Source organism: Puma concolor, chromosome D3 (genome assembly GCF_028749965.1).
Source record: "Puma concolor isolate L17-30 chromosome D3, mPumCon1.1.hap2, whole genome shotgun sequence".
NCBI lineage: Eukaryota > Metazoa > Chordata > Mammalia > Carnivora > Felidae > Puma > Puma concolor.
The window spans coordinates 20,319,231-20,345,742 of NC_141678.1; the positions used below are offsets into that span (position 1 = coordinate 20,319,231).

At 39.5% G+C, this 26,512-nt stretch overlaps 1 protein-coding gene, 1 long non-coding RNA gene and 1 pseudogene across 3 annotated transcripts in view; 2 read left to right on the forward strand and 1 right to left on the reverse strand.

Moving 5' to 3' along the window:
- The window catches only part of LOC147575369 (uncharacterized), a 473,279-nt gene that overhangs the window by 341,304 nt on the left and 105,463 nt on the right, over window positions 1-26,512 (forward strand). The gene's annotated exons all lie outside the window — the stretch shown is intronic.
- LOC147575371 (immunoglobulin lambda variable 5-52-like) overlaps window positions 1-26,512 on the reverse strand; it is a 447,861-nt pseudogene that overhangs the window by 328,885 nt on the left and 92,464 nt on the right. The gene's annotated exons all lie outside the window — the stretch shown is intronic.
- On the forward strand, window positions 691-20,363 carry LOC112870217 (zinc finger protein 280B-like). Its single transcript, XM_025933319.2, has 3 exons — window positions 691-823; window positions 1,643-1,700; window positions 18,516-20,363. The coding sequence occupies exon 3, from the start codon at window positions 18,590-18,592 to the stop codon at window positions 20,222-20,224; it is 1,635 nt and encodes a 544-aa protein (XP_025789104.1). The 5' UTR covers window positions 691-823; window positions 1,643-1,700; window positions 18,516-18,589; the 3' UTR covers window positions 20,225-20,363.

Below are 26,512 nucleotides of genomic sequence, written 5' to 3' on the forward strand. Positions count from 1 at the left end.
TTTAGGCTTTTGAATATGATTTCTGGAAACGAATCAACTTTGCTGTTTTAACAGGAAAGCAGCCATAGACAATACCTAAAGGAATGGGTATGTCTGTGTTCCAATAAAACTTTATTTATGGACACTGAAATTTGAATTTTATATAATTTTCAGATGTCACAAAATAATATTCTTTGTGCTTTTTTTCAAGCCATTAATAAATGTGAAGGTCATTCTTCGGTCGCTGCAAACTATACAAAAATAGGTGCCAGGCTGGACTGGATTGGCCCCAGATGCCACCTCAGGAGTGTGGGCGCCAAGCCCAGTTGTGTGATCAAGGTCCCTTAACGTGGGGCTAGCAGCTGGTGCTTTTATGAAAAAGGTAGCACACCTGAGAGGATTATGAGAGCTAAACTCCAAGCTGACAAAAGTATCCCCTGATGGATTGGGAGCCCGCCCTTGACCTTGAACCCCGGCCCGCTCTGCAACCTCGACTTCCCAAGACATCTCCGAAGACTCGGGGTGACAGCGGCGGCGCTCATCCCCCTCACCCCGACCCTGCGCCCAGGGATCACCAGCAGAGGCGCCAGAGCGCGCGCAGGCGCCGGACCCGGCCTCGCCGCCAATCAGATCGCAGCGCCCAGAGCCGCGCCGGCCTCGGGCCCCGCACCTGGCGGCCAATCACAGATCGCAGCGGGCGCGCGTGCGGAGGCGGCGGCGGCGGCGGCGGCGGCGGCGGCGGCGCCTGGGCCCTGAGGAGGCGTCGTCCCCTCAGGCTTCGCCTGGGGAGCACCTCGGGGCGGTGCGCCTCCGGCTGCTCCGCGACCGCCGCGGACAGGGGCCGGTAAGGACGGGGGCGTGGCGCGGCCATAGTGCGTTTCCAGAGGGGAGATGGGAGGGATTCCGCGGCCGCAGTCTCGCGGGCCGCTCCGCTCCCGGTCTCGCCCTGCCGGAGAGGCCTGTCCCTGCGCCGCGGCCTCTGAAGGGAGTGTCGGGTGAGCGGCCCGCGCCGCGTCCTGCGACCCCGGGTGCGCACACCCCCTCCCCCGATCTTGGCGGGCGCCTTTCAGGAGACCTCCCCTCCCCCACGCGGGCGGGGCGCCCCATCCCCCAGGCCCGGGCCCGGCCTCGGCCTCGGCGTTCTGGAGAAGGGGCCTGCCCTGCTTCCTGACACCCTCCCCGCCCGCGGCCCACCTCGCCCGCCCCGCCGGGGTCGCTTCTGGAACTCAGCGCGTTTAAACCTCGCAAGCCAGCCCTCTCCCCGTTCTGGACGTCTGTGGCCCAGACCCTTTCAAAGGGATTCAAGCATTTTCAAATTCATTTATTGCTCTCTTGCCTCCCGCAGCGCCTTAGTTTCTTGTGTGCTGTGTCTCTGCCTGGACTCTATCTCAGACCCTTGCACGCTAACGAAGGCCCCCTGACAGCCAGGACCCAGGGTGCTTGCCAGGCTTTGGATTTGGGCGGTTGGCAGGCACAGTGCTTTCTTTACGGAGAGAGGGTAGATGGGAGGAACAGGTGTGGGAGAAAGGAACCCAGTTTTCTTTTCTGGTTAAGTGTGAGATGCTTCAGACACATCCAGATGGTAGTGTCAGATAGTCAGTGGGACGTAAAGTGTTCCTGTAACATGGAAGTAACCCTAACCCTCCCTTCTGGTTGCCTCAAGGATGTGACCTTCTGCCTGGAGTAGCTCAAGTTCTTAGAAGTTTCATTGCACGCCTGAGGTAAGATGAAAGGTCTTTGTAATAACGGCCAAGACTGTGTCTTTTTTCTTCAGGATCGTAGATTTTAAGCTATGTGAAACTGACTTTCTTTTTCCTTTACTCTGGCAGGAGGCTAAAATGGGTTGATACACATACCTAAGATTTCAGCTAAGGTAGTAAAGTATTAAAGTGGTTCCTTCAGGGTAATGTGTATTGGTTAAGAATGGTGACATAGGGGCGCCTGGGTGGCGCAGTCGGTTAAGCGTCCGACTTCAGCCAGGTCACGATCTCGCGGTCCGTGAGTTCGAGCCCCGCGTCGGGCTCTGGGCTGATGGCTCAGAGCCTGGAGCCTGTTTCCGATTCTGTGTCTCCCTCTCTCTCTGCCCCTCGCCCGTTCATGCTCTGTCTCTCTCTGTCCCAAAAATAAATAAACGTTGGAAAAAAAAAAAAAATTAAAAAAAAAAAAAAAAGAATGGTGACATAGAGTTAGTTTTGTTCATTTCTATGCCCTTTTCCTTGAGGGCTTTATTTCATGAAATAATTGAATGTGATTGGGTAGGGGAGGCCATAGGAATTCATTTCCTGCCAGTAGGCACAACAATAAGTAAGTTGTAGGCCCAGGAACTTGTGTATATAGCTCAGTGAGACCCATTATATAGTTAGTTATCTATTGCTGTGTAACACATTGTCTCAAAACTTAATAATTTAAGAAATGTTTATTTCGCCGTTTGTCATAGCCTAGGATGTAGCTGGGTGATTCTGGCTCAGGGTACCTTAGGAGGTTGTAGTGAAGCTTTTGGCTGGATTGGCAGTCTCTCAAGACTTGACTTTTGTTGGATGATCCATGTCTAAGCTTTCTCACCTGACTTTTAGCAAGGGAATCACTTCTTCACTCTGGATCTCTCTACGGAGCTGCTCACGTCATGGCAGCTGGCTTCCCTCAGAGTGAGTGATTCAAGAGAAACCTTGTACCCAAGATGAAGTACAGAGCCTTTTAAAGAAGTTACATACCATGACTTCTGTATTTGCTTAGTCACAGAGGCTAACCCTGTGATGGTGTGGGAGAGGACTACACAAGAGTGTGAATAAGTAACAGGAGGCAAGATTCACTTGGGGCCATCTTGGAGGGTGGCTCCCATACCCGTTTATCCACCATTCCAACTCTTCTCCATATTCACCTATCATTATGAGTGAATTATTTGGCTCCAGGCTAAGGGCAAAACCTCCCCTTGTGTGCTAAATCCAAGCAGTTTTTGTGTATTCAGGAATATTGTTCGAGCAAGTCTCCTCTTTGTCCTGGGTTAAGTTTTCTGTTTCTCTGGATCATTCTCATCAGCAAACAGACTGATTGTAATATTACCTCTCATTAAAAAATCCATCTTTTGATTGCACATCCCTCATCTGCTTATTTTATTTCATATTTTCATTATAGGAAAATTTCTCCAGAGTTGTCCATATTTGCTTCCTCCAGTTTTCCCATTCTTCTCTAAATCCACTCTTGTCAGGGTCACCAGTGAATTTCATATTGCTCAATCCAATGGTCAATTTTTAGTTTTTAATTTATGTGATCTATTGGCAGTATTTATCAGTCGTTCATTTCCTCTTCCCTGAAAATAACTTTTCATTTGGATTGCAGCATGCTTCTTTTTCTCCATTCTCCTTTACCACCTCCCCACCCCCACCCCCACCACAGTTGGCTGTAAGTAACTGTTCCCTTTTCATATCCTTTTCTGCTTTCTTCTCATGTTCCTGACCTCTAACCAATGGAATGCCTGAGGGCTTGGATATCAGACCTCTTTCCCTAGATGATCTCATTCAGTCTTGTGTTTTAAATAACATTATATGCCAAAGGCTCCAAAATCTGTGTACTTAGCCCAGGTCATTCTCTGAGTTCTGTCTCATATTTACCTGCTCAGCATCACCCCTTATATGTGTCATCCTCTTCTTCACATCTCACATCCAGTCAGTCTGTCAACAAATCTTGTGGGCCTTCAAGATTTTGATCTAGAACCTGACCCCATCTCAGTACCTTTGTCTCCTAGTACAGTCATTTTTTTTGTTTCTATTAATTCAGTAGTCTCTTAACATGATTTCCTTCTTCCAGGAGCAGCAGAGTGATCCTGTTGAAATGAAAGATCATATCACTCCTCACTCAAAACCTCCCAGTGACCTGTCACAGAGTAAAAACCAAAGAACTTAGAATGGACTACATTAACGTACTACAATGAACTAATTTTTGATCTCATTTCCTTCACATTGGCTTGCTTATTATGTTAGCCTCTTGACCGCTCCTTAAATTTGGTAAACAAGCTCTTGTCTCGGAACCTTTGTATTTGCTCTTCCTTCTGCTGGAGAATTCTTTCTTAGGTCTCCATAACCATGCCATACAGATACCAGCCTGCCTCCATACTACCTGGCCCATTTCCTGCTTTATTTTCTCTGTAGTATTTATAACCATTTGAAATTTTATGCATATGTATATACACATATAACATAACATTTTATATGTTTTTTGTTACTTTATTTACATATCAAAATATGTAATGTGTGATACTGTAATATTATATGTATATATTTTTTAAATGTATTTCCCAGTTACGTCTGTTGCAGTGTCAGCTCCCTGAAGAAAGGGTCTTTGTTTCAATCGCTACTGTATCTCCAGTACCGAGACCAGTACCTGGCACATGGTAGGCTCACCAAACACTCACTAATACTCAGATTCCTTACAAACACCCATCTTGATCCTTCTCCCTCCCCCTTTCTCTGTGGTTAGGAGGCTGTCAGACCTGTGCAGTTATCATTCTGTTCCTGTGTCATTTCTTTGTTTCTTAGTCTTTTGTGAATAGGGGTATGTTCTAATTCTACTGATTTGGTATGCTTTATAGTTGCAGTTCATCCAAAATTGTGAACATCAGGACATTGCCAATATTATATGTATGACCACACATAGAACCTTTTAGGGTGATCTTTCCATAGGGTAACAATTTCTCCCTAATTTCTTAGGGAAAAAAAGAAAGAAAAAAGAAAAATTCCCCCCTCCTCCTTTCTTTGGACCCAGGAGTTCTGATACAGCAATATTATGTTAGGGTCAATTTGATACGAAAAAAAGAATAGAAGCTTTCTTCATCTTTTGGTTTCATAACACTGAAAAAATTGGAACACAAGTTATCTTAACCTTATCCTTTGTAAGTTCCTTATGTGTCAATGACAAGTGTTCCTAGATGCATTCCTTATTCTTTCCTTTAAATGTATAAATCAGTCATTTGAGTAACACTGAATAATAGAGTTCTGAGAGTTCAGCTTAAGCATTAGTATTGTATATATTTGAAAACAAAATATGGATGCTCTGTGGAAGTCTTACCAGTATTATTTTCCCTGGGAGCTTCCCAATAGCAGGGAGATACATGTTATATAGCGATTCATGATAGGGCCCACCTGGCGTGCATAGAATTTGCTCTCCACTTTCACAATGTCCAGTTTCCTTATAATTAGGTTGACTAATTTATCACCCAAACGGGGATGTTTTTAAGAGTGAAAAGTGGCACTTTAAAAAAATACATGGGGACAACAGGTCAAACTGGATTGCCCTGGTCAAATTAGGATATTTAGCAATCTTAAAGTCGGTGTTCTAAGTCCTTAGTATCAGGGTAATGTCCACTCTACAAGAAGATATCCATTCATCCCTGGGAAGGTATACCTCCCACTACATATTTGTACATTGGCTCTGTGATACTAGTTTACCTCTTTTTCTTGGCTAGATTAGTTTGCATTATTACGATAATCCTAATTACCTAACTCTTGTTACATGAATGGAGTCTGGTGAGGGGCTTTGAAAATTTAGTATCACTTGTTAGGATGTGGGGGTCACACCAGCCTATTGCTAGGAATTTTTTTTCTTTGAGATATAATTCACATACTATACAATTTACTCCATAGAGTGCAAAATTGAATGGTTTATAGTATATTCACAAAATTGTGCAGTCTTTACTGCTACCTAATTCAAGAACATTTTATCAACCCTAAAGCCCTGTGTTAGTTTCCTGTGGCTACTATAACCAACTGCCACAAGCTTGGTGGATTAAAACAACAAAAATTTATTCCCTCTCACTTCTGGAGGCCTAAATCAAGGTGTTGGCAGGGCCATGCTACCCTTGACACTCTAGGGGAGAATCCAGTGCTGGCCTCTTTCAGTTGGCAGTCTTTGGCTTGTGGCCATGTCACTCCAGTCTTTTTACAATGCTTTCTTCTGGTGTATGTGTGAAATCTCCTTCTGCCTCTCTTTTAAGGATATTTGTGATGGTATTTTGGACCCATTTGTATAATCCAGGGTAATCTCCCCATCTCAAAGACCCTTTCCAAAGTTAGGTAACATATATGTGTTTCAGGGATTAGGATCTGATATTTTGGTGGGCCATTATTCAACCTACTACATTCCTCATTCTTTTTTCCTCCCAACCCTTGGCAACCAGTAGTTTGTCTCTATAGATTTACCCATTGTAGACATTTTATGAGAGGAGTCATAACAGTATGTGACCTTTCTGTGTCTGGCTTTATTCACTAGCATGTTTTCAGGGTTCATCCATATCACACATATACAGCAGTACTTAATTAATTTTCATTGCTGAATAACATTCCATTGTATGGTTATGCCACAGTTTATCCATTTATCAGTTAATGGACATTTGGATTTTTTGCACTTTGTGGCTTTTATTTTTAATGCTGCTGTGAACATTGTTATGCAAATTTTTGTGTAGACTTATGTTTTCAATTCTTTGGGGTATATACCTAGGAGTGAAATTGTTGGAGCATATAACTCTGTATTTAATTTTTGAGGTGCTGTCGAACTGTTCTCCAAAGTGGCTGACCATTTTATAGCAGTTTTACCAGCAACACATGAGGATTCCAATTTCTCCACATTTCTCTGCAACACTTGTTAGTGTTCCTCTTTTTGATTATAACCAACCTAGTGTATGTGAAGTTGTATCTCATGATTTTGATTTACATTTCCCTAATGACTAATTGTGTTGAGCAATATTTCTTGTGCTTATTGGCCATTTGCATATCTTTGATGAAATGTCTATTCATATTTTTTATTCATTTTTTTAAATACATTTTTTGGGGCGCCTGGGTGGCACAGTCGGTTAAGCGTCCGACTTCAGCCAGGTCACGATCTCGCGGTCCGGGAGTTCGAGCCCCACGTCAGGCTCTGGGCTGATGGCTCAGAGCCTGGAGCCTGTTTCCAATTCTGTGTCTCCCTCTCTCTCTGCCCCTCCCCCGTTCATGCTCTGTCTCTCTGTCCCAAAAATAAATAAACGTTGAAAAAAAAAACATTTTAGATACATTTTTTGTCGTAAAACAGGTAACATAAATTTTATCGTCTTAACCATTTAAGTGTTAAATATATGTGGATTGTATTTTTTTCATATTGTTTTAAAACAGATCTCTAGAACTTTCCATCTTACAAAATTGAAACTCTGTATCCATCCCATTAAATAACATACTTCTTTTGTCCCTCTTTCCCTAGACCCTGGTATCCACCATTCCACTTTTTGTTTCTTTTCTGTTGCTTTGGCTCCTTTAGATACTTCATGTAAGTGAAATTGCTATAGTATTTGTCTTTTTTGTGACTAGCTTTTTTCATTTAGCATAATGTCCTCAAGATTCATGGGTGTTGTCCTATGTGAAAGAATCCCTTCTTATGGCTAGATAATATCCCATAGTATGTGTGTATCACATTTTTAAAATTCATTCATCAGTTGATGGACATTTGGGCTGCTGCCACCTTTTGGTTATCATGAACAGTGCTGCTGTGAACATGGGTGTGCAAGGATCTCTTCAAGATCCTGCTTTTCATTTCTTTTGGATGTGTATCCAGAAGTTCTATTTTAATTTTTTGAGGAACCTCTGTTGTTTTCCATAGCAGTTGTGCTATTTTACATTCCAATCACAGCATATAAGGATTCTACTTTTTTTGCATCCTTGACAACAGTTGTTATTTTTTCTTTTTTTTTTTTTAACGTTTATTTATTTTTGAGACAGAGAGAGACAGAGCATGAAAAGGGGAGGGGCAGAGAGAGAGGGAGACACAGAATCTGAAACAGGCTCCAGGCTCTGAGCTGTCAGCACAGAGCCCAACGTGGGGCTCGAACTCATGGACCGCGAGATCGTGACCTGAGCCGAAGTCGGCCGCTTAACCGACTGAGCCACCCAGGCGCCCCCTTTTTTTAAATGTTTATTTTTGAGAGAGAGAGACAGAGTGCAAGCAGGGAAGAGGCAGAGAGAAAAGGAAACACAAAATCTGAAGCAGGCTCCGAGCTGTCAGCACAGAGCCCTATGCGGGGCTCGAACTCATGAACTGCAAGATCATGACCTGAGCCGAAGTCGGATGCTTAACCAACTAAGCCACCCACGCGCAAAAGTTGTTATTTTCTGGTGTACTTGTTTATTTTTATATTTTTTGATAGTAGGCATTCTAAGGGGTGTAAAGTGATCTATCATGGTGGTTTTGATTCACATTCCTCTGATTACTGGTATGTTGAACATCTTTTCATATACTTGGCCATTTGTTTATCATTTTTGGAGAAATTTCTATTTAATTCCCTTGCCCATTTTTTAAATTGAGTTGTCTTTTTACTCTAATGATATAAGAAGTCTTTATGTATTGTGGATATAAGTCCCTTGTCACAAACAGGATTTACAAATATTTTCTTGCATTCTTTTTTTTTTTTTTAATGTTTATTTTTGAGAGAGACAGAGCATGAGGGAGGGAGGGGCAGAGAGAGAAGGATACACAGAATCTGAAGCAGGCTTCAGGTTCTGAGTTGTCATCACAGAGCCCAATGTGGGGCTCGAACTCACGAGCTGTGTGATCATGACCTGAACTAAAATCAGATGCTTAACCAGCTGAGCCACTCAGGCACCCCTATTTTCTCCAATTCTGTGGGCAGAATTTATATTTAGTTCTAATCTGTTTTATTTTTTGTCTATGGTGTGAGCAGAGGTCCAACTTCTTTCTTTTGCATATGGTTGTGTAGTTGTTCCAACATTTGTTGAAAAGACTTGTCTGTTCCCCACTTAATTATTTTGGTATTTTCGCTAAAAATCAGTTGACTGTTAGTGTATGGGTTTATTTCTGGACTCCGAATTGTATTCCATTAATCTGTGTTTCTATCTGCATGTCAGTACCATATTCTTGATTACAGTAGCTTTGTAGTAAATTTTGAAATCAATCTGAAATTTTCAGTTCTTTTTTCAAGATTGTTTTGGCTCTTCTGAGTCTTTTGCATTTCTATATGAGTTTCAATTTCTGTGAAGAAGCCAGCTGGGGTTTTGATAGATCAGTAGTCTTGCCATCTTAACAGTATTAAGTCTTATCCATGAACATAGGATGTGTGCATTTACTTAGATCTTCTTTAATTGCCTCAGTAATGTATTCAGTATAATTCAGTGTTTTCAGTATGAAAGTCATGCAATTTTTTTGGTAAACTTATTCTTAAGTATTTTATTCTTTTTAATGTTGAGTGTACATAGAACTGTTTACCTAATTTCAGTTCAAGGTGTTTATTGCTAGTGTATAGAAATATAATTGATTTTTTATATTGATCTTGTATCCTACAAGCTTGTTGAACTTATTAGTTCTAATACTTGTTTTGTAGATTTCCTATGGATTTTCTATATGTATAAAATCATGTCTTCTCCAATATAGTTTTACTTCTTTTTTCAGTCTGAATGCCTTTTTACTTTTTTTTCTTGCCTAATGTCCCATTGAAGGACAATATAATATTGAATCAGAGTGGTAGAAGTGGACACCCTTGTCCTGTTCCTGATCTGACAGGAGATGCTTTTAGTCTTTTTACCATGAAGTATGATGCTAGCTGTTGGGTTTTTACAGATGCCCTTTGTCTGAGTAAGAAAGTTCCTTTCTCTTTCCAATTGTTAAGTGCTTTTTTTTTTCTTCCCTCATGAAAGGGTGCTAGATTTTGTATTGTGCTTTTTTTGCAGGCAGATATGGGTTTTTTGGCTTTTTTCTACTAAAATGGTATAATGTTGATTCATTTTCGTGTAATAGACCAACTTTGCATTTCTTACGTAAATCTCAGTTGGTCATGGTCACAGTTCTTTTTATGTGTTATTGAATTGTGTTTGATAGTATTTTGTTAAGGAGTTTTACCTCTACTCATAAGAGATATTGGTATATAATGTTTTTTTGGTGTGTGAGATCTTTGTCTAATTTTGGTATGAGTAGTACTAGCCTCATAGAATGAGCTGGAAAGTTTTCTCTCCTCTGCTAATTTTTGGAAGAGTTGAAGGATTAATGTTAATTTTTCTTGAATTGTTTTGGTAGAATTTACCAGGATAGTCATCTGATCTTGGATTTCTCTTTTGGGAATTTTTTTTTTTTTTTTTGATTACTAACTCAGTCTCTATTTATTTTGGATCTATTTATATATTTTGAATCTATTCATATATTCTGGGTCAGTCCATATTTTTGGAGTCATCTATTCTGGGTCAGTTCGTACTTCTGGAGTCAGTTGGTAATTTGTGTCTTTCTAGGAATTTGCACATTTCATCAGGTTATCTAATTTGTTGGAAGAGAATTGTTTATAGTGTTCCCTTAGATTTTTTTTTTTTTAATTTCTGTGTGGTTGGTAGTAATACTCTGTCTTTATTTAAAAAAAATAATATGTTAAAAAAAAATAATACGTTGAGGGGCGCCTGCGTGGCTCACTTGGTTCAAGTGTCTGACTCTTGATTTCAGCTCAGGTCATGATCTCATGGTTTGTGAGTTTGAGCCCTGCATCAGGCTCTGTGCTAACAGTGCAGAGCCTGCTTGGGACTCTCACTCCCCCTCTGTGTCTGCCCTTCTTCTGCTCATGCACTTGCTCTGTCTCTCTCTCTCTCTCAAAAATAAATAAGCTAACTTAAAAAAAAATATATTGAGGTAAAATTTACATAGCATAAAATCAGTCATTTTAAAGTGAAAGATTGAGTGACATTTAGAGCACTCAGTGTCGTACATCTGCCGCCTATATCTAGTTCCAAAACATCTCAAACATTCCAAAGTAAAACTTTTTTTACCATTAAGCATTTTCTGTCAATTTCCCCTTCTATCCCCTGGTAACCACCAATCTGTGTTTTGATTCTATGGCCTTACTTATTCTGGATGTTTCCTGTAGATGAAATCATACAATATGTGAACTTTTCTGTTTGGCTTCTTTCACTTTGCATGTTCTTAGGGTTTATTCAGCATGTATCAATACTAAATTCCATTTATTGGGTATAATTGACATCTAACATATGTTTATGTCTCAGGTGTACAACATGATTTGCTAATTGTATAAATTGTGAAATGGTGCCCATAATAAGTATAGTTAACATCTGTCACCATACGTAGTTAAAAATTTTTTTCTGTCTTGTGATAACTTTTAAAATCTACTCTCTTAGCAACTTTTAAATATGCAATATAGTATTATTGACTATAGTCACCATGTTGTACATTACATCTCCACAACTTACTTATTTTATAACTGGAAGTTTATACCTTTTGATCCCCTTCACCCATTTTGCCCCCCTCCCTTGTCTCTGGTAATTACCAGTCTGTTCTCTGTATCTGTGAGCTTGTTGTTGTTGTTAGTATTCCACATATCAGCGAGATAATATATTTATCTTTCTCTGTTTGAATTATTTCGCTTGGCATCATGCCTTCAGGTCTATCATGTCGCAGATGACAAGATTTCATTCATTTTTTTTATGGCTGAATAATATTCCATTGTTTGTATATACCACATTTTCTTTTCATCCACCAGTGGACACTTAGGTTGTTTCTGTATCTTGGCTATTGTAAATAATACAACAGTGAACCTGGAGGTGCTGTTATTCCCTTTATGATTCTAATATTCCAGTGTTTGTGTATACCGCATTTGTGTTATTTCCACCATTAAGTTATTGTGAATCATGCTACTATAAGCATGCATGTACTTTACATGTGTTTGGGTACCTCTTTTCAAAAGATCTATATACCTGGAAGCAGGCTTGTGGGGTCATATGATAATTCAGTGTTTAACTTTTTGAGGAACTGCCAAACTGTTTTCCACAGAAATCCTCTGATTTTTGCAAGCCTTTGGTTAATTTCCAGGATCCAAAAAGCTTGATTTGGACAATTTTTGCTATTGTTCTCTTTGCTTTTATGACAGAGGATATATTTGTAGTTTCTTATTCCACCATTTCCTATAGCCTCACTTTGTTGCGGGCATTTAACAAATTAACATTCTCTTTTTTTTTTTTAAACTTCTCTTTTTTATGGCTGTCTGCAACCTCTGTTTAAATCATTCACCACTCATCTGATACTTCCAAACCCTTTCTAAACACACAGTCTTAGAGAAAGAACTTCTGAACTAACCACCACTTTTAGGTTGAACTGCCATTCTGCTCATATCTACTTTGTGTATTCACTAAGATGTGTTTAACACTAACATGGTGCTCTTGGGATGAAAGGAAGAAAAAGGGAAAATGACTGAAAGTGCCTGACTGTAGTCATTCTCCTGAGTTCCAGGATTTCAAGGTTCTCACATTTGCTATAATAGTACACTTCAGGGATGCCTGTGTGGCTCAGTCGGTTAAGCGTCCAACTTCCGCTCGGGTCATGATCTCACGGTTCATGAGTTTGAGCCCTGCATCGGGCTCTGTGCTGACAACTCGGAGCCTGGAGCCTGCTTTGGATTCTGTGTCTCCCTCTCTATCTGTCCTTCTCCCACTCGTGTTCTATCTCTCTCTCTCTCACTCAAAAATAAATAAACGTTAACAAAAATTTTTTAAAAATAGTAAACTTCATTAGTTCCCAGACTTGAAGAAAATTGGCTGTTCCTCATATTTGAACATTTCCTACACCTTCTCTCAGCCCACCATCCTTTGTTGAATTTATATCTAACTCCTAGAAAATCATTTTCCTTTAACGAATATTTAAGACTTACGTGCCAGGACTGCTCTAGGACTTTGGGAGAAATCAGTGAACAGACAGATAAAAACAAAGAAAACAAGCTAAAAACAAAACAGAACTTTTCCAGTGGAAAGAACTGCGAGTCCAATGGAGAAAGAAAGGTAGTGAATATAAGAAATACGTTCTTTGGTGATATAGAATGTGATGTTATGAAATCAGGAAGAATATAATAGAGCAGAGTCATAGGATCGAATGTTGGGTAGGTAGGAGTGTTGTACTTTTAGTTTCGGTGATCAGAACAAGTCTTACGGTAAAGGTAAGTTTGGACGTGGACTTAAAGGAGATAGAACTGTTAGCCATGAGGATATCTGGGAGATAAGAGTTCCAGGCAGAAACTGAAGGGAGCAGCAGAGAAGCCACTGTGGCTGGATTGGAGTGAATGAGTGTTAGAATAATGGGAAAAGAGGTCAGAGAGATAGTGAGAGTGGAAATTGGTATTGAAGGTCTATAAATTATTGATTTTTCTGAGTCCAGTCTATAGAAATAATCATGTCTTTTGATAAAGAACCACCTTAGCTTAATAGTTGTTTCCTTCCTGGACTCTCAAGCTAGGTTAGACCCCATTTTTACACTCCTCCAACTATTGTGAGCTTATTTATGGACAAATATTTATGAAAAAAATTTTTTATTTTTATTCATTGCCCTAAAGTGAAATGTAAATGTCTACTGCAGTTTTAAGGATCCTGTGAGCCTCTCATTTCTTCTAAGGATCTGTGTTTAATGGGCATTAAATTTTAAGGCAGCAGATGTGTGGGATCAGTGGAAGAGAAGGAAAGAAGATTGGTGGGGAAGAGACATGAGTGCCGTGGGTGGGGAAAGAATAGGGGTAGGAATTTGGAGGAGCACTAGTGGGGTGAAAAGAGTCAGGAGCAAGGGAAGATGGTGAGGATAGGTAGCAGAGGAGTCCTGTTAGTCTGATCTCAAGAAGGTTCTCAAGAAAGACTGGTGCCTTAAAAAAGCTGGTGTGTGGCTATAACAAAGATCCACTAAAAGGGCTGTTGTTAAAATTCATAGGAATAACCTAGGAGATGAGTTATCTATCACCTACTGCTTTCTCCGCTATCTTTGGCATGAAATCTTCTTATTAACTCCTCCTACAGCTTTTGGCAGCTTCCTTGATGGGGGATATGAAGTGATTTTTGAGGATTAACTCGTTAGATGTAGTAGGTCTTTGGCATGTCCAGCTTTCCTACCCCAGTATCTTAAGTTTCTAAATAGAAAATAAAGACACCAGAAGAGAAATGATAAGAAAATTCCCATGGTCTAATGTAATTCTTATTCTAAATGAACTCATTCATTAGTTTATTCACTTTAGGTCTGATTCTTTCTCTTAACTTTTCATCTCGAATGATTGGAAAGTTAATCAGCATGGTCAACAGCTAAAACTCCTTCCAAGATCAGTTGGGTGGAAAGTCTGGCATTGTTACTGGAACCTAGTTTATTTTTACTTTTTTTAAACAATAGGATTTGATTTGTCATAGTTTTGGAGGCTGGAAAATTCAAGATCAAGGTGCCAGCTGATTGGCTTCCCTCCTTCTGGCTTGCAGATGGCCACCTTCTCACTCTGTCTTCACACAGTGGATGGGAGATAAAGAAGAAGCAAGTTCTCTAATAGCTCTTCTTGGCGCTAATCTCATTATGAGGGCCCCACCCTCATGATTTATCTAAACTTAATTATCTCCTGAAGTTCGCATCTCCAGAAACCATCACACTGGGGGTTAAGACTTCAACATAGAGGGGTGCCTGGGTGGCGCAGTCGGTTAAGCGTCCGACTTCAGCCAGGTCACAATCTCGCGGTCCATGAGTTCGAGCCCCGCGTCAGGCTCTGGGCTGATGGCTCGGAGCCTGGAGCCTGTTTCCGATTCTGTGTCTCCCTCTCTCTCTGCCCCTCCCCCGTTCATGCTCTGTCTCTCTCTGTCCCAAAAATAAATAAAAAACGTTGAAAAAAAAATAAAAAGACTTCAACATAGAAATTTTGGAGGGACACAGTTCAGCATGTAGCATAACCTAAAATGTATTCTCTGGAATTGGAGGAATCATTTAACATGTAGGAATAATGGAGTGATATAATTACAGAGGTGTTTTAAGATTCATCTAGTGGTGGTATGGAACTGGTCATAATTTGAAGGACAGAGAGACCAGACAATTTGGAGCCTAGTGCAGATGTAAAAACATGAAGTAACCAGTGGACCTAAACATAGAAATTGTGGGGAGGTGCTTTAATAAGAATGGAAATGAAAGGTAGTTAGAAAGACTAATGCTTTAAAAGTTATTTAGAACCACTTAGAAGAAGCTTCTTTGAGTAATTTGATGGAGGTTGGGGAGGTTTGAACAGTTTTTATAAAATACAAGGAGAATAAAAATGAATCCAGTGAGACTCTTTGATTCTTAGGGACTAAGCAATTAATAGCAACATCACCAGAAATTCAGACATGAATTAAGTCAGAGTTCTCATGGGGAGAACGCAGAACTAGAATTCAGGAATCATGAATTTTAGTGCTGTCTCCAGACCTTACTTTAAGGTAACTTTAAGTAAAAGTATAAACTTTTCTAGGCTTTATTTTTTATTTATTTTTTAAATTTTTATTTATTTTTTTTGAGAGAGAGAGCAAGCCTGGGAGGGGCAGAGAGAGAGAGATACACACAGAACCCGAAGTAGGCTCCAGGCTATGAGCTGTCAGCACAGAGCCTCACATGGGCCTCAGACTCATGAATGGTGCAGTCATGACCTGAGCCCAAGTTGGATGCTTAACCAACTGAGCCATGCAGGCATCCCTCCCATAAGAACATTTTTGATTGGACATGTAGGGATTGCTACTGTCATCTAGTAAGTAGAGGTCAGGGATACTACTAAACATCCTAAATGCATGCAACAGCACTCCTCTCCCCCACAAAGAATTATCTGGTCCAGACATGTTAGTGGTGCTTAGGTTGAGAAACACTGGATTAGGTGGCATTATCCTGGAGTTAGATGATTGAAGTTGAATATAGACATACCAAACCAATTTTCATTGATTAAAGAGCAGTGCTTTCAAACTTCTATGTTTTCTTGCATTAGCATATCTCCTAATTACATACTTGGTCTCAGTTTTAAGAAATTAAGAAGTTGTGGGCGCCTGGGTGGCTCTGTTGGTTGAGCTTCCGACTTTGGCTCAGGTCATGATCTCACAGATAGTGGGTTCGAGCCCTGCGTTGGGCTCTGTGCTGACAGCTGAGAGCCTGCTTTGAATCCTCTGTCTCCCTCTCTCTCTGTCCCTCCCCTACTCGCACTCTGTCTCTCTCTCTCAAAAATAAACATAAAAAAAAGAAATTAAGAAATTGTAATCACTATTCATGACACACTAGACTGTAAGCTTCATGCATTCATCACTTTTCTTCTTAGTACTTGGTAGTGTCAGACCAGACCAGGTTGGGCAAGCAAAATATAATTGTGAAATAAGTGTAGAAAAGAATAAGTAATTTTTATTCTACTTAATATTCTACTTCCTTTTTGACTTATTTCCAAGTGGGTATACACATTTCAAGATTAAATATCTATGTGTTCCAAAATTATATGCTGATGTGCTGATTAAGTTAATGAGGGGTACATGACATGTATTAGATGCCAATTTAATTTTTATAGATTGGATTTGAAGTGTCCATATTGGGCTACAATGAATTCTGACATTATGTTTTCAGAAGTTGGTGAGTTTATGAATCATAATTTAAAACCAGTGTTTTTCAAACCACTGGTAGTGAGCCATTGATGAGTCATAATTGATTTTGTGGGTCATGGTCAATTAAAAAAAATAGAAAATATTAGAATAAGCATTCCATTTAGTAAAACAATTATTATTTATATGTGTGTAGTGAGATTCTGTATACATTGTTTTTTTATTTATTTATTTATTTATTTTTTTTTACTATGGGCTGTGAGGAAAAAATGTTTGTAAAAAGCTAGCAGTTTTCAATCCTTCATTGGCCCACAGAATATCTAACATGGACAAGGCTCTCCAACTAAATCATAGAAAATGTGGAAGTAATGGAGTACATACAGTCTGTTCTACCAAAAAGGTTCTTGTTAATGAAAGTTACCATTAACTCATTTAACAAATTCTGTATTTGTTGAACTCCCATGTTGTACCAGGTACTGTTCTTTGTGCTGGGGGTACAGTAGTCAACAAAAGACCATCCCTGTCCTTTGGTGTTTACATTCTACTCGGTAGGGAGTAGAAAAGAATCAAGATGGATAAAGTTAATAATGTGTTAGATGGTGATAAGGACTTGAAGGTGACGGGAATGGAAGAGAGATTGGGAATGTGAATTAGCAGCTGGTTGGATTATTTGAGAACTTCTTTGAGAAGACTTGGAACAGAAGTCTGAAGATGGTGAGGAGCTAGCCATGCAGGTATCTGGGTGAGGAGCATGCATATTAGAAGGACAGCAAATGAAAGGCTCTAAGCTCAAGGTAAAGTGTTTAATATGTTTAAGAAAAAGCAAGGTGGTTAGTGTGGTTAGAGTGAGTAGATAGGGGAGAGGAGTAGGACATAACTACAGGAGCAGTATATAGGATTGGAAGCATGGTTTTACAGGCATTGGAAGCACTTGGCCTTTTACTGAGCAAACCAGAAAGCCATTGGAGTGTTTTTTTTTTTTTTAATTTTTTTTTTTTAACGTTTATTTATTTTTGAGACAGAGAGAGACAGAGCATGAACAGGGGAGGGTCAGAGAGAGGGAGACACAATCTGAAACAGGCTCCAGGCTCTGAGCTGTCAGCACAGAGCCCGACGCGGGGCTTGAACTCACAGACTGTGAGATCATGACCTGAGCTGAAGTCGGCCGCTTAACCGACTGAGCCACCTAGGTGCCCCGCCATTGGAGCGTTTTGAGCTGAGCAGTGATATAATCTGATTGAACAGAATCATTTTGCCTGCCATGTGGAGAAGAGACTTCAGTGGGGAAGTCAGGATTAGAGGGATAAATTTAGGACACATCAGTGAACAGACTATAAGGCCTTGAGGTGGGATGAGGTTATCAAGAGAGTTCATTCCTAATTTGCTAAGGCATGTGATAAGCATTTGACACTGAATTATACAATTTGTTGATTGTGTGTAGGTCCTCCTACTCTGTTCTTTGAATTTGACACTTCTGTATTAATATTTATAAAGTTAGTATGTATGAATCAATTGAGATGTTCATTTAATATAAACTTTTCTTCAATTCTGCTACAAAAAAAGGTGCCATTGAATGGTTGATGCTTTTTAAAACGAGCTATTGCCTTAAGTCAGAGAAGTAAGAACTTTTTGTTTTTTTAAGTTTTTTTTATTCAGTTTTTTTTTTTTTTTTGGTAATCTCTATAGCCAGTGTTAGAACTCATGACCACAGGATCAAGAGTTGTGTGCTCCACTGACTGAGCCAGCTGGGCACCCCAGAAATAAGAACTTTTGCCTTTAGGATACAGAAACACATTTAAAAGTTTTGAACTTGCCAAAGAAAGATGCAGCTGGTTTATGGCTGACTTAGAATTTCAACTTAATTCTTTCTGACTCCAAAGCCCGTGTTTCTATACACTGCAGAGTGGTGCCTTTATAAAGTAGTGTATCCTTTGCATGTGATTTTATCTAGAGATTAGTTATTAGAAGTTTTTCCTCTTTTTTAAATAGAAGAAATCATAATCAGCAAAGCTGTGATTCTGGAGCTGCACAGACTTATAACAGTAGCTTTTAAGCTGTAATTTATCCTTTGAGTCTTAATGTCCTTATCTATAAAATCAGAGTGTTTATAACTACCTTAGGGTTTTGGAGAGAAATAAGGTAATGAATTTTTCTGTACTTACTGATGTGTAGTATGTTTGTACTTAGGTGGCAATTTATATAAAGAAAACACTGGGACTTGAGGCCACACCTTCAAGAATAAAAAAAAAAAAAATTAGAAAATGGAACAACCATGTATATTATGTGAGGAAGAACAAGAGCCAGAACCGCAGCAGAACATAGAAGAAACCAAACAGGTAGATGATGAAGATGGTGAGCTGATCTTTGTTGGGGTAGAACATGTAAATGACGATGCTGAGCTGATCTTTGTTGGGGTGACTTCAAATTCAAAACCAGTCGTTTCAAACATTTTGAACAGAGTCACCCCAGGTTCATGTTCAAGGAGAAAAAAGTATGGTCACCTCAGAAAAGGTACTACTTGCAAATTGCAGCCTATAAGTCATGTGACCCCTGTATCAGAAGCAGTGACTGCCTTGCCTGTTTCTGAATCTGAATCAAGATCAACAGAAAGTCCTATTATTATTGAGCCTTTGTCTAAACCTGATTATAAAAGTAATTCACCACAAGTCGTGCCTAATAGCTCTTCAGAGTTATCTTCTCCTTTGATTACATTCACAAATTCATTGCAGCATCCAGGTGGAGCAGCACTTTCTGTAGGAGGTATGAATAAAAGTCCTTGCATATCAAAGCAACTTTCTACTGCTGAAGTAAACAATGTAAATCCCAAAAGGCTTAAACTCAGTGATGGAATCATAGGGGGACATGCTTCAGCTTTGTCCCCTTCAGGTATCTTTCATACAGTGACTGCTGAGCAAAGCACACCCTCAAACAGTGTTCATACCTCATTAAGCCATGTTCAGAATGGAGCACCTTTTCCAACAGCTTTTCCAAAGGACAGTGTTCATTTCAACCCTGCAGATCCTGTTAAGGAAAATAGACAAGCAAAAACAGATTTTTTGAGACTAGCAAGTCAAAACCAGGTTGTTGATCCCAAGAAAGGAAGTCTGGTCATATTACTTCGTGACTTTTATTATGGGCAGCATAAAGGAGATGGACAGCCAGAACAGAAGACTCACACAACCTTTAAATGCCTCAGCTGCTTGAAAGTTCTAAAGAATGTCAAGTTTATGAATCACATGAAACACCATTTGGAACTTGAGAAGCAGAGGGGTGACAGCTGGGAAAGTTACACCACCTGCCAGCACTGCCACCGACAGTTTCCCACTCCCTTCCAGCTGCAATGCCATATTGAAAGTGTACACACTACCCAGGAGCCCTCCACTGTCTGTAGAATTTGTGAATTGTCATTCAAAACAGACCAAATTCTCTTACAGCACATGAAGGACAATCATAAGCCTGGTGAAATGCCCTATGTGTGCCAGGTTTGCAATTACAGATCATCAGCCTTTGCTGATGTGGAAACACATTTCAGAACTTGCCATGAAAACACTAAGAACTTGCTCTGTCCATTCTGTCTCAAAATTTTCAAAACTGCAACACCATACATGTGTCATTATAGGGGACACTGGGAAAAGAGTGTTCACCACTGTTCCAAATGCCGGCTACAGTTTTTAACTTTCAAGGAGAAAATGGAGCACAAGACCCAGTGTCATCAAATGTTTAAGAAGCCTAAGCAACTGGAAGGATTGCCTCCTGAAACAAAAGTTGTTATTCAAGTGTCACTGGGACCTCTTCACCCAGAATCATTGGAAGTAGCATCCATTACTGTGAGCACGTCAGATTCTGAACCGTCACCCCCCAGGTCTAAGAGTAAAGTTTCCAAAAAACCTCGTTAATTCGAGTTTCAGTAAATCTAAAGCAGGTATTTCAATCAAAGTCAAAAACCCTATAAAAATAAAAAATACAAACCATACATTATTCAGTAGCATCAAACATAGTGAAACCAATGAGTTATTTATGAGTTTCTTTTTAAATTCATGAAATACAGTGCTGTCTGATATGAATTTGAGATGTTATTTAAAATATATTACCTGGCTTTCGTGTAACTGTATCTGGCTTAACATATAAAAGGTGTTTTGTGTGTGTATGTGTGTGTGAGAGAAAAAAAGTGGAAACCTATTTATTTTGATATTTCATGTTACTTGTAAGTTTGAAAGCTCTAACTTCTGCAGATAGAATCTAGAGTTCTTTAAGTACTTAATTTTATTTTCAACTTTTTCCATGTCTTGAGGATTTCAATATTAACTCTAGTCAGACTGATATGACTTTGTTACAACGTAAACTGTTACAACATGGTCCCATTTGCTGCTGAGCCCCTATAAGTGTCTCTCTTGTGCTGGTTTAAAATAATCGGTCTCTGAGAGCATGAGGGTGAAGTTGAAGAAGGTATGTCATGAATGGGAATCAGAAACTGGAAGATTAGTCAGTGGAGACTCCTTGTTCTGGTTGAGGGAGAGGTGTGCCAGTGCGTGCGCGCGCGCACACACACACACACACACACACACTCGCTCACTCCAGTCTAGGAGCCAAGGCAGAAAGAAAGAACAGTCTCAGAGTGTCTTCCTAGCACAAGAACATCCAAGGAAGCAAAAGTATTAAAATAAAACGCGGATGTTTGGCAAGGGGCTCCTGCAGACATGAAATAATTACTGTGTGTCAATTGGCTTCAAATGGAGAAGAAGGGGTAATGAATAGATTGGGGGCTAGAGTCTGAAGCTCCAGTTGAGTGATCCAAAGAGGAATTCAGTTTGTTCTCGTCTGGCTGGCCTTTGGTCGGTATAAATTAGCCATATACCTCTCAGCTGCAGCAGTACAGAAAATAAAGTTTCCCCAGGGAAAGAAGCCCAGACATCCATAGTTTGAACTGCACTAGACCCACAGTTTGAACTGAAAAGAGCTAAACAAATGGTATCTACCTAGTTCAAGGACTGGGCTAAATTTAGCTCTCTTACTATTAAGTTGGAATGGGAGTTGCCCAAGAATAGTAAGTACAGTGGATAAAAGTAGTAACCCATGGTGACTGAGTAAAATTAAACCCAGTATAGGGCTTTTCCTGGTATTTTCCCATGTACATGTATCTTACCCCTGTTGAACATGTGAAATTTGCAAGTTTGTAACTTGCCTTGGACATGAATGTATTACAGCTAACAGTTACTCTCTTGTGTGTATAGTTTCCCTTTTTATCAAACTAATGTGAGTTTGGGACTTCCTTGCCACACTCTTATGTGCAAGAAATGTCCCATTAATTTCATTAAGTATTACGTTTTAGAGTTCCTGTCCTTCAGCTGGCTAACTGCCTAATCTGTGACTATACTGTGAACCTTTTCCCTTTGCCATTTCCAAGGACTCTTATGTAACTGGAGTGCCATCTGAGTATTGGTTCCTGAACATCAACACCCTTGACTACTTCTGTGGGTTCCCAGGATTGAGTGTCCCTGGGCATTTTCCAGTGCTGTCCCTTCTTTCTTCCACCTCTGACTCAGGTACCTACAAGCCTCTGTGCACCACTTAAGGAACCTAGGATGCTGTCTATAGACCTGAGCTGGGAGAAGTCTTTCCTGTTTTCTGTTGCTTTCTCCTCTTTCAAAGCATCTTATCTCTCCTCCCTCTTCCCTCCTCAGTCTTGTTAAATTCCCTAAGCTTTACAAAAAGCTGGGAATGGTTAGTCATCAGGGGCTTTGCATCCCTTCTAGAATTGGGGAGGAAGGACTACAGATAACAAAGTAGTTGTGAGTATACTGTCCATGTTTTAGAGAACTTCCTGAGTGTAGATTCTGTTGTATTTATTTGGTCAATGATTGATTGATTTGCACTTTGAACATTTTACTAGGCCTTTTCAGTTAGTTTGCTTGGGCCGAGGCACTTTGTTAATATTTCAGCCTGAACCTGTTTTAGGTGGAGAGAGAAGGAGAGAGAGAGAGAGAGAGAGAGAGAGTCTGTGTGTGTGTGTGTGTGTGTGTGTGTGTGTGTGCGTGCGTGTGCACGCACAGTTGTTCTAGTCTCAGGTGGAAACTTCTGTGTATAGATATGCAGACCTCTGCATACTTGTCTCCCTTGTTCTGTTCGTATAACAAATTCTGTTTTTGAAAACAGTAAAAATATGAAATGTTTTAGTTCTTTGTTTTTGTGGTTGCTTGGTATTATCAACACTGTTAACTGTTGTTTGCTATTTAACTAAAGTATGCCCCTAAAGAGTACAAATTGTTATTTATTGCCAACTACAGGTTGAGTGATACGACCCCTGTCTACCTCCTCTTGCTCTTCCATTCTCTGCCATGCTACTCTACCATTTTCCCCACTGGTGCACTGTTTTTGACACATTGGCCTTGCTTTTTTTTTCAAGCAAATCATATTTTTTCCTGTTCCAAAGACTTTGCAATTGTTGCTTTCTTTCTTAGAATGCTCATCTCCTAAGCCTGCATGACTTGCTACCTCGCTTAATTGTTTTGACACTTCTTTAGTTTATTGAGCTTCACCAATGTTCTTAAAAGATACTGACAATGAAATGATACCTTTTTCCTCCTCCCTGCTAAAGGCACTTTAAGCCTCCCCACTCCTTCTTTCCTCTCCAATCTGGTTAAATTTCCTAGGTTTTCACAAAAAGCCAGGAAGAGATAATCATCAAAAGCTTTGCTTACCTTAGAATTGAGCTAGCTTGAGTCAATTTCTGTGCCTGCAACCAAAAGACAATGAATATAGTGAGTTGAGTTCTTTCAGGAGCTTTCTCTGTTTTTCTATTGATACCTCTATATTTTTTTAAGGCAATGTCACTTTGTTTTGTTTACAAATATATTGAATATCTGTCAAGATTACTATTTTGTTATTGCCTTTTGTGAATTTCCATGTCTATTTTGCTTGCTTGTTCTTTCAGATAAAATTTATTATTTTGTTAATGTTGCCAAAAATTGTAAGTAAAATAGCAATTATAGTAATAAAATGCTTTTTTGAAAAAAAAAGTTTTCGTTGTTTATCTTTTCACCAATAACATGGCATATTTTTAGTTTAAGTTAATTTTTATTTGATACCACTATGTACACTCTGTGCCTTCCTGCCAATTTTAATTATTTTTGACCATATTGCATTGGCCCGAACTTCCAAACAGTGATATGTAAATGAGCTTTCTTGTTCTTGGTTTTAGTGAGAAATGCTTTACCATTAAAGGTAATGCACATACTGCTTAATTTCTGTCTTTAGAATTTTTAAAGAAAATTGCTTAGTTTTATTGGATAGCTTACAATATCTATTGAGGCAATCATTTACATTTTCTTTACTAACCTAGGTTTTGCTCAGCCTGATTCACACTTTTCTATCAGAAAGGTTTTGCTCAGCCTGATTCATACTTCTCTATTAGAAACCCTCCTTTCCTGAAGTAATATTTCCACTTGGGGTTGAATATTATCCTCTCTACTCAGAATCCCATTCCTTTTCTCATTTCTATTATTAAAACGTATTTCCTTTTCCCCTCATTAGATTTGCCACAGCTTTATCAATGTTTCTGATTTACTCTTCCAAGGAACAACCCTTGATTTATTATCCCAACTAATTTTTTTTTGTTCCCTATTTTTTTTTTAAATTTTTTTAAACGTTTATTTATTTTTGAGACAGAGACAGAGCATGAATGGGGGAGGGTCAGAGAGAGAGGGAGACACAGAATCGGAAGCAGGCTCTAGGCTCCGAGCCATCAGCCCACAGCCTGATGCGGGGCTCGAACTCATGGACCGCAAGATCGTGACCTGAGTCAAAGTCGGACGCTTAACCGACTGAGCCACCCAGGCGCCCCTCCCTATTTTTGTCTTGATTCATTAAACACCTCTATTTTCTTTAGGATTCTTCTTTTTTTTTATAAAGACACTTTAACAGCTTTATTTTTGTTTAATAAAGGATTTAAACTTTGCCTACCTTTGTTTACAGCTTTGAGTCTTAAATATTTTCATGCATACTTTCATTTTTATTAAAGTTTTCATTCTGTATACCTTTTTTGGTAAGTTAATTCCAAAGGCGTGAGAATTTGCAGACTGAATGTTTTAGTCTTAAATTTATAGTTTACTGTGAATTAAGTTTTCCTTGGAACTTTTAGGGTATGGGTGTGGGTACATACTAAATGACTTTGTATACATCCTTTTCAAATCACTACATGGGGTATTAAAAAAGGATATGATAAAAATAATGAACTTTTAATTCTAGAAATCTGTTCCCCCAAAATGAATATAGTATAAAAGGTAAAAGCATGAAAATACTCATTTGAAAGAAATTCCTAATAATAAAACTTGGAAATGTTGAAGAAAAATTATTCATGATGTTGAGAGTAGAGAATAAGAAATTTGATCAGATATCAAGGGTGATCAGATATCAATGGTGGGGAATTTTCTATAAACGGACCCAGCAAGATTCTTGTCAAAACTGGACTGAAGGCAGAGCCCAAATTTGGGGATATATTCATTGTCTATTCCTGTATAACAAACTATATCACAAAACTAACAGCTTAATTTTTTTTTTTTTTTACTCTTCCACTGTGAGAGTTGGAAATCCAGGAGCAAGTTAGTTGGGTTGTTCTGGAAATTACATGTTGTGGGTGTTCCATGAGGTTGCAGTCATCTGAAGACCTGAATGAGACTGGAAGATTTGCTTCCCAGATGGCTTACTCACATGGCTATTGACAGGAAACTCCCAATTCCTTGCTCACTGTTGGGAGAAAACCTCATACTTCCATATGAGCCTCTCTTCTGGGTTACCTAAGTATTCTCAAGACATGCCTAGCTAGCTTCTAGAACAAATATTCGAAGGAAGTGAGCAAGGAAGCTAGACTGTCTTTTATGACCTAATCTCAGACATTTTACTCTGTTGTTTCTACAATATTCTGTTCATTAGAAATGAGCCACTAAGTCTAGCACACATATCAAGGGGAGGGTAATTAAGCTTTACCTTTGAAGGGAAGAATTTATGGGTATAATTTTAAGCCACCAGGTTTACATACTTCCTATGTGCAAAATACATTCACCTCCTCAGAAGGCCTCCAAAAGTTGAAGTCTAGAATCTCATCATCTTAATCAGGTCTAGTTGTAGATCAAGTCCTTGGGTGGTATTCCTCATTTGCAGTATCTCAAGTACCGTTCCCTGAATCTGAAGACCTGTGAACAAAAGAGATAAGTTACCTGCTCACCTACATGCCCACCCAACAGCAGTGGGACAGGCATAGAACAACTTTCATAGACATGCCTGTTTAGAAAGGGGAAGAGGAGATGGGAGTCACTTGTTAGTGGCAATTCTGAAATCCCACCAGGTATACATATGCTGGCAGTTCATTGATTAGGATGCAAGGCCTGGAGATTCTCTTGGCTTTGATGTCTGGATTCTTGATTCCGCCCTATGACATACTTGCTTTTATGAAAGAAAGTTTATAGCTAAATTGAAAACTGTGTGTCTCCTGTTAATCTTATTGGTGTTCATGCCAAAGAACTCCACTCCAAAGCTACAACCACACATCTCTTCAAGGTATGGATGACTCTCTTGGTTTTCTGCTGAGAATGTTGAGAGACAACACCCATAAGCTTAGTAGAAGCCCCACTGTGTGATTTGAGGTGATCTTTGAGCCACACCCTTAAACTCTTTAGAGGGCCTTGACCTGACTGAATGGTGCTCTGAAGCATCACCTTTGATCCTTCTGAGCCTTAACAAAGAATTTTACAGCCCCACTCTCATCTTTAGATCACCTTTCTTCAGTGCCCTGGGTTATGATCTTTGCTTGGTAGCCATTAATTTCAGCATCTTTTGCCATCTGAAGAGACGGAATTTTCAAAACCTGCAAGTTCTGGCTCCTGTTTTAACAGTCCTTCCCTTAACTTTTTTTTTATTTCCCTTCATATTGTACTATAACGAACAAGAAGAAGCTAGGCAGTACTTCCAGCTCTCTGGCTGGAAATCTCCTTAGCCAGATGAGTCAATTAATTAGGTACATTTTATCCTTTTCATATAAACTGAAGGTGATGGTGTTACCAAACTTTCTGCCACTACATAACCCCTTTCTCAATTTTCTAATATCATGTTCCTTACTTCCTTTTAAGCCACACTGGAGCATTCTCAAAGTCCAGTTTTTGTTTTTATTAAGCCTTATACTAACACACTTC